This window comes from Rhagoletis pomonella, unplaced genomic scaffold (assembly GCF_013731165.1).
Source record: "Rhagoletis pomonella isolate Grant_MI unplaced genomic scaffold, Rhpom_1.0 Rhpom_scaffold_00008, whole genome shotgun sequence".
Classification (NCBI taxonomy): Eukaryota; Metazoa; Arthropoda; class Insecta; order Diptera; family Tephritidae; genus Rhagoletis; species Rhagoletis pomonella.
In genome coordinates this window covers 33,987,887-33,995,683 of record NW_023458562.1, presented here as the reverse complement: position 1 = coordinate 33,995,683, position 7,797 = coordinate 33,987,887, and the positions used below count along the sequence as shown (strand labels likewise).

The 7,797-nt window shown below is 39.5% G+C and overlaps 1 protein-coding gene across 3 annotated transcripts; it reads left to right on the top strand.

The window, feature by feature from the left end:
- Window positions 1–2,420: 2,420 nt before the first annotated feature.
- Window positions 2,421–5,711, top strand: LOC118744662 (atypical protein kinase C-like). 3 transcript variants are annotated; one of them, XM_036477825.1, is made up of 4 exons: window positions 2,421–2,680; window positions 3,968–4,286; window positions 4,354–4,474; window positions 4,925–5,711. In XM_036477825.1, the coding sequence occupies exons 2-4, from the start codon at window positions 4,107–4,109 to the stop codon at window positions 4,945–4,947; spliced, it is 324 nt and encodes a 107-aa protein (XP_036333718.1). In that variant the 5' UTR covers window positions 2,421–2,680; window positions 3,968–4,106; the 3' UTR covers window positions 4,948–5,711. The 3 variants fall into 3 exon arrangements, with proteins under 3 accessions (XP_036333718.1, XP_036333719.1, XP_036333721.1); XM_036477826.1 differs by lacking the exon at window positions 4,925–5,711 and adding an exon at window positions 4,808–4,904; XM_036477828.1 differs by lacking the exons at window positions 2,421–2,680; window positions 4,354–4,474; window positions 4,925–5,711 and adding an exon at window positions 2,808–3,069 and having other exon boundaries at window positions 3,968–4,206.
- The last annotated feature ends 2,086 nt before the right edge of the window (window positions 5,712–7,797 follow it).

Below are 7,797 nucleotides of genomic sequence, written 5' to 3'. Positions count from 1 at the left end.
GCCATACAACTTTTTTTCGTGCAACCCTGCGCTGAGTTGAACGCAAAGTTGAACAATGCAAACACACTTTAAGCTTTATGGCGCATATTTTTGAATGTTGAGTGCATGAGATTCCGAGCCCTACTTATGGTACATATGTAATTAAGGAAACTGTGTGGATGAGGCCCATGGTGGGTGGGTGGTTGATAGAGCGCTGCTTAAAAATCGAAAAAGTTATGCGTACTGCGCAAAATACATCAATATTTAAAAATCTCATGTATAACATAGTGTAATTTTATTACACTGATATTTATTTAAGTAAATATAGATGTATATAAACTTACCAATATATCTGTGGTTTTTAAATAAATGCACCCGCGTTCCGCTAGCCTTGGCAATAGTGGGTGTGACGTAAAATTGTGGTATTTTGTTTTAGTTAATTTATTTTACGTGTACTTAAAAATGTTTCAGGCGAATCATTTTGGCTATTTTTATTACACACTCGCTGTTGTAGTCAAAGTTTTAGTTTTAGTTAAAATCTGTAGCTAAATGTTTGCACTAGCAAATTTTTCGAGATTTTTTTGGTATCCGTTTTTTAATATATGTATTGCCAAGTAATAATCGATGATTTCTTTAAATGCTGTTGCAGATACTTGTGTTGGACCACCACCACCACTGGTGGTTATGACGCACACCCTCGTATTTTTTTTCCGGAAAATAGAAAGAAATCACGTTCGGTTCATTTACCAAAATCGCACAGCTACTCGTTGGATTTTTCGTACACAACCGTGGCAATGCTCACTAAACGATTTAGTAATTTAACGAAGCTGTTTGATTATTTTTGTCAAAATTTAATCGTTGCTTTTACAATTTATAGAAATATACTGACGAATAGCATTATTTTATGTAAAATCGCAAATTAAAAATTCTTATCACTTAACGCGAAAAATAAACGTAGACTTCAGGAGAGAACTTTTCGGACTGATGAAAAAATCTGACAACTCGGAAACAGATGAGCAAAACAGTGCTGCCAAGTTTTTGCGCAAAAGTTTCGCACGTTGCCAGCTGCATTGAATACATTTTAAATATCAGAGAACATAATCCACTTATACTAGGTTTACATACAAGTAGATTATCTTCATTTTCGTGCGTAGAGAAATAAATTGGTCCCTCGTTTAGCTGTTACTACAAACTAATCTCATATTAACAGCCCTATTCCGCCACATTGACAAAACTCACCACGATGACAATTGATATAATAATGACAATTGCAGCCTTTTGGTATTCGCAGGAAAATTCAAAAGCTGGAATTATGTCAATTGTCATTTCTATTGTCATGATCTTCTGGGCAGGTGACAAGGAAAAAACTAATGTTTCTGTTGATTTAAAAAGTGCGACGATTTAATAAATTTGTGAAAAAAATGAGAGATGTCTGCCGTCCGTGGCCACCCACCTGTTCCAATTACATCCACATGCACTTTTCGTGCTCTGCAACGTAGCTGATTTCTACACGTCGCTAATGTCTGCCAAATAATGTGTGCATGCAAATGTATTCCTGCATAAATGAAAGATATAAATACATACATATGTATGTATGTAAATATACAAAACTTACATCTTTCCACTTTGCTACGGATATACGAATTTTCCACTTCACACAAATACTCACTTTTCTGGTGCTTCACCGTTCATATTTGTTGCAAATAGTAACGTTGACCAGCTGTTTACACAACAATAAACTTTTCACCATGCATGGTAAGTTTACAAAAGCTTTTCGCCTGTAATTTTTTGTTAGGAATGCCAACTTGCAACGACAATGACAAAATCACGACAATGAAGGTTGATCAATTGTCATTCTATTGCAAAACCGGAATAGGGCTGTAAACCGTTAACTGTACGGTGTCCAAGCTAGTTTTATCGATTATTTTTGCAAAGAGGATGCAAGCAGTGTTTAGAGATCGATGCCTCCTGAAACCCACTTAGTTTGAAAGTTTTCTTAAAAATCATGCGCCTTTTGTCCCTTTTCTTAGATTAAAAATTCTATATACACATTTTGACCATTTTTTTCATTAAATATATTTTGTTTCTTATATATTTAAAAATGCTTTTGGTATTTACTTTTCAAAGGCGTTTAAAATTTACATCTCTAGAAAGATTTTGACTGATTTTTTCCTTCTTATTATGTCAAAATTTGTCCGCAAAAGTTTCCAGAAATAGCCAGAATTAGTGCACCGTTGTTGTAGTTCAGCATTTTCACAAGTTATTTGTGATCATTTTCGTAGCTCACCAACAAATAATCTGATGAAATAAAGTCGAGTTTCACTTTTTTGCGACTTTCGAAAAATTGTCAGCGGTAACATTGGATGCAACATCGCGCTTTGGAAATGGCAACTCTGATAATCTACCATTTTTCTTCGCACACTCGGAATTTATCTTGTTTACGGTTGTCCGTGCCGCTCGCCCAATTGAATTAAATTAATTTGTTGGCCACGAACAAATTAAGCCGTAATTAATTTTTTTGTTTATTTTAGTTCTGTGTTTTTGTAATGTCTTAATTTTAATTGTGATTAAAGTGAACTCGTCATGTTTGGAAAGCTTTCATCGTTTTAAATTTGTGAATGGAAAAAGAAGAGAAAAGAATTGCAAACCAATTAGGCAGTGGCAAATGTTGGATATAGGAGTGGACGAGGTGTGAAGAAAGGTAACTTTAATGTAGAAAAAAGGTGAAGTAACAGTAGACTTGGCCTAAAACGGCGACTTCACCACGTAGATATATGAACATTCATACAAACACTCAAACACATACTTACGTATTCATTTTGGTCAAGAACGTACACGGGGTGTGGAGCTGCGCGGATAAAATATATTGTAGCTAATACGCAGGAAATTGTTAAATAGAATGAAGAAAAGCAACTAACATAAGCCGATAGTGGCAGAGAAACTAGATAGAGGAAACGCTGCTAAAGTATCAGAAGCACTACGAATGTTCTGCGCTTGTTGTATGGCGCCATTCGTTAATGGTCAATGTACGGAAAAATATGCTTTCATTTATGTGGAACACCAGACTCGCTGGAACGTACCCCAGAAAAGGTATCAATCACTTTTGATGGAGCTGTGGCAAATAGCCTGTGCCAAATTCCGAACTTAATAGCAGGAAAATCTGTAAAATACATTTCTATGTATTAATTGCCTCCAACAGCGCTGGTTGCGCATAAAACGTGCTAATGATTTACATATCTTTCGGCCGGCACAGTGAAGCATTTTCAACTTGTTGCATGATTCATGATTCATGGTCGGTTGGCAGCAGCGAAGATAGTTAAAAAGGGCACTCCAATTACTGGTTAAGGTGTTGCCACAGCACCTGAAAGTGTTTAAAGAGCGAACGCAGTTGAAAAGAATTGTTGCAATTATTTTTTACTAGAATATTGTTTTCGCAAAAGAATTGGATGCTCATTTTCCATAATTATTTACATAATTAATGCTGGCATGTCTACGCTCTCGTGTTACATATATAGTATGTGTCTGTGGAAATGAGGAATAACAACATATGTATAATATGCATACCATTCTTATTGTTACCCAAACTAAAGGGCCCAATATATTAAAGTCAACCTTTCGACTTGAGGTGTTATTTCTTTTTGTAAATGATATATGAATCCACTTAGCTTCATTGGGAACAAACCACTTGTGGATTCACGTTCGCATTTGTTTACATTTTGTAATTCAACTTCATCATCGTCTTCATTGATTGCTATTCGTTGTCACACTGCGAAAGGGGCGGATGGATGCTGGCGCATATGAGTTTATTATCGCCCACTCAAATCTTGTGTGACACACCAGCAGGGTTGCCACGCTGTAGCGGACATTAGTAGGAAATATAATTTTTTAAGGGATATTTTTAATTTGCATAGTGAACAATAATAATTTATATTTTATGATAAACTTTTACTTGCTTTTTTTAAATGCTATCCATTTTATCTTTTTGCAGCTACTGTTCATTCGAACTTACTCTTTTAATAATAACATCCACAATCGAAAGTGTGATAAACTTTTACGTGAAAAAAGTTTAGTGCCTTCAACGCTTTACATATTGACATATAAAAAAATTACTCATTCTCGAAGCACAAATGCAGAAAATGCCTTCTCAAATCATTCCGGACGGCACAAACGCCAACAGTGCCACCAATGAAATCAAAGTGAAAACGGCCTACAATGGCGAAATAATGATAACCTACATCGAGGAAAATATTACTTATGAGAATCTATGCCATGAGATACGCGGCATATGCCGTTTTCCATCTGATCAGGTAAGCATGATCACCTCAGCTAAGTTTTGAATGTTTAATTAAAAAAAATTCTAATATTCTTTTGCAGCCTTTCACCATTAAATGGGTGGACGAAGAGAATGATCCTTGTACTATAACTACGCAAATGGAATTGGACGAGGCCATACGCTTGTATGAAATCAATCGTGACTCCGAACTGGTTATACATGGTGAGTCGGATTTTACATTACAAAAATGGAGAAGGGATAAAAGAGCACAACTTTGTTTACACTATCTTTCGTTGCATTATAAAACTTATCGTAAGCGACATTCTGACGATTTTTGGTAATAGATGCAGTTATATATTTTAAAACAAAATTTTTCAATCGGTGCTATCAGTTTTATTGACTAAAACATTTTGTCGTATTTGATACAAAGTGGCTGCAAAATTGTTGACAAATGTCGCATACGTTAAATTTTACTAAAGAATCCTTAATGAATTCTAAAGTAATAAACAAGAAACAACAATCAAACTTCAATGTCGATTTCCCAAAACCATTTAGTTGGTATGTTTGTAATTTAAATCTGCTGTGCTGAAGCTTACGAGTATACTTGTAAATATCTTATCATCATGAATTTCTACCAAACGTTTGATTGATCTGCCAAAACACGGCACTCAGGACAACGACAGGATGCCTTCTGATGTCGCCGCAAAATCACCTGCACGACGAAGCCGATATGCTCCCTATTATGGATCATAACACAATGCTCTGCAGGCAGTTTCTAGTTGGGAGCCACAAATAGACAAATGATCGCTGATGAGCCCTCGCCAAGGCACTTCAGGAGGCATCTCAACGAACTGACGGACAAAGTCCCGAGATTCATCAAGCAGCCTCTGGATCCGTCAGCTTACCGACAGGTCTTTACCGACGGCATTTACAGAGAGGCAGTCTTCGAGTTATATGGACTCTCGGCATATGGACATACCTCATCGAGGCTGCACGCTTCCTGGGTCTACCGCTAGTAGAGCTTGACTACAACGATTGTGGGACTAACCGATTTGGGCGGGGTTTTTGTAGCCGCTACAACAACAAAAACAACTAAACATTTTATTCGATATACTTACGTACATAATTGTAATGAGCCTAAGTGTTACTATAAAATCTTTCGGTTTAATGTATCTTTTATTGCGTGATATTGCATGTTGTTCAAAAGGACGAAAAAAACAGATCACGCTCGGCCCACAGTGATATTTGGTCCCAAATTCGTGCCTATAAAGCCAGGTCCCGACCGTTGCATCTGTTCCTATGATTAGTGTGAAAATGTTAGTTGACGCAGCGCTCTGAAAAGTAAAAATTGAATGCTAAAGTTTAAAAGAACGCCAAAAGCCATAGAGGCGATCGATTTTAGTTTTGTAAAACAGGATTTTCTTCCACAGATCTGTTCTATATAAGGTTTAATTTAAATTTTTTTTAATATGTTCAACTGTGTAGTATTTAATGAAGTATTCAAATGAATTTTTTAATGAAAACACTATAATGAAAATGTCATAAGTGATTTTTTCCTGGTTTCACCACTAAAAAATGTATGTTTATTTCAAGATTATTGTATTTTAGACTATAAAAGGGTCATTCTTTTGAAAAGAGGAAAACGACATAAATTTAAATATGCATTCCTCCCGAAATGCGCCAGATTAAATCTCTTAGTGTGCACCTCTGTCTCCTAAGCTCCTCCTTTATTGTATTGGGACCTACTCTCAGTAAGGGCTGTGGGCCAACTGGAGTGATGGCTGCCGCCTCTCTAGCGAGACAGCCAGCCACCTCATTACCCTCTGCTCCCCTATGGCCTCGCTAACCTGATGGTATTGTGTCTGGCTGTACTATCATGAAATGAAGCCATCTTAGGAACCTAGGGTTATCCCCAGGATTTCCTGCCAGACGCTTAGCACGGAACGTAAGCTTTCGCAAGGTTGTTTCTCATTATGTGCACTAGGTGTGGTATTAAGACCTCTTCTCCCTGCTGTAGCATGACTGGACAGATGCCATCTACCCCTGGGACCTTATTGCGCTCAATCGAGCTCAACGCCAATCTGACTGAATTCTGGGTGAAAATACTTCTTGCCAGTTTCCAGCCACACTGTCGCGGTCTAGTTCTAAGGTAGTGGCCTCTGCGGCTAGGTCCCATATTACCATGTTATGTTCTTCTTTGAGACCACTTACCTGGCCTGTGTAGGCCCACGGCTCATGAATAAGTATAATGCCCAGTTCATCCGTAGAAAATTTGCTCGCAATAACAGCCGAGGCTGCAATCGCATGGTGCAGGTTGATGTGGGCTACTTTCAAGGGCGGTGGTTGCCTCTTCATCGCTCGTCGGGGTCCGAGAGCCTTTGGTTGCTCTTACTTCTCCCACCGAGCTCAAGCCTTCTTAGGTCTAATCCCTCCATCAGCTCCTGCGTTGAGGGGACCTGACCCTCTGTAAGAGCCGCTGAAACTTTCTGGTTGGTACCTCGCGTGTTAGAAGATTGGGCTGGAGATGCGGGCTGACAAACCTGCGCGTCCTCTTCCGCTGTAGCTGTTGAAGCGGGGGGATCTTCGTCCACCTGCATCTTTTTCTCCTCAGCTTCCTTATCATCTTCTGCTGCCTTTTGACGCCAGGGCCTCATTGTGACGTAGCTGAACCTAAAGTTCAGCTTAAACTCAGCCCTTCTGACGCTGTTGAAGGAATCTTCGTCTATGCCCACGTTTAGACGTAGGCCAGTATCCTCAATGCTGTTCGAGATGACGCGCCACGCTGGTGTATTAAGACATTCGTTTTACGCCCTTAGCAGCCCCATCACATAATCTGCCGATCAATCAGCACCTCTCGGCAGGAAGATGGTCATATTATGCATGGGTGGTATTTCATTACCCCGTTTGACGCATAGTACAACTCCCTTCCAGCTCCGTAGTTTTGGTGCAGCCTCTTCCAGCCATTTAGCGCTCCTCCGGACTCAGCGCCTCTGCGGAATAGTTTCGAGGCAGCACCGCGTCTGTCCTCCGCAGGGCCCCAGTGCCAACCCGCGGGTCCCGATGCCGGGAGGGGTGAAAGCACTCGCTGCTTCTTCGGAGCAGAAGTTTGGGGTGTTAATTGCCCATCTTCCGCTTTGCAGCGCGTGCGGTCTCGCCGAAACCTCTTACACTTTTCTCCTGGTCTCCTTGCTTTTCATCATGGCGATAATGCCCGCTTCTCCGCTTTTCAGCAGGTGCGGTCTCGCCAGCGCGCCTATCGTCTCCTGCCCGAATCGCGGGGTTGCTTATCGCGCCGCTTTTCAGCGGGCTTGGGTTCTGGCTCTGGTCTGATTATGGCAACTTAACGTAACTTTCAGGCTCTCACTTAAACATTCTCTTAAATGGATGCTGCTTATAACTGAGCAGCCGAGACTTAACGTAACTTAATGCCACGTCGGATCTGTTTCATTTTGATTTCAAAGTTCTACGTCCCGTTAAGTTAAATTGCCATAATCAGGATTTTATTTATTTATTTATTTGTTACAGTCTTACGACTTAGTAATACA

Excerpts from the sequence above, each read along its gene's own strand:
- LOC118744662 (XM_036477825.1), top strand. The coding sequence starts at position 4,107 with ATGCAGAAAATGCCTTCTCAAATCATTCCGGACGGCACAAACGCCAAC. Across the intron at positions 4,287-4,353 it reads GCCGTTTTCCATCTGATCAG|CCTTTCACCATTAAATGGGT; the intron begins GTAAGCATGATC and ends ATTCTTTTGCAG. Across the intron at positions 4,475-4,924 it reads CTCCGAACTGGTTATACATG|GACAACGACAGGATGCCTTC; the intron begins GTGAGTCGGATT and ends CACGGCACTCAG.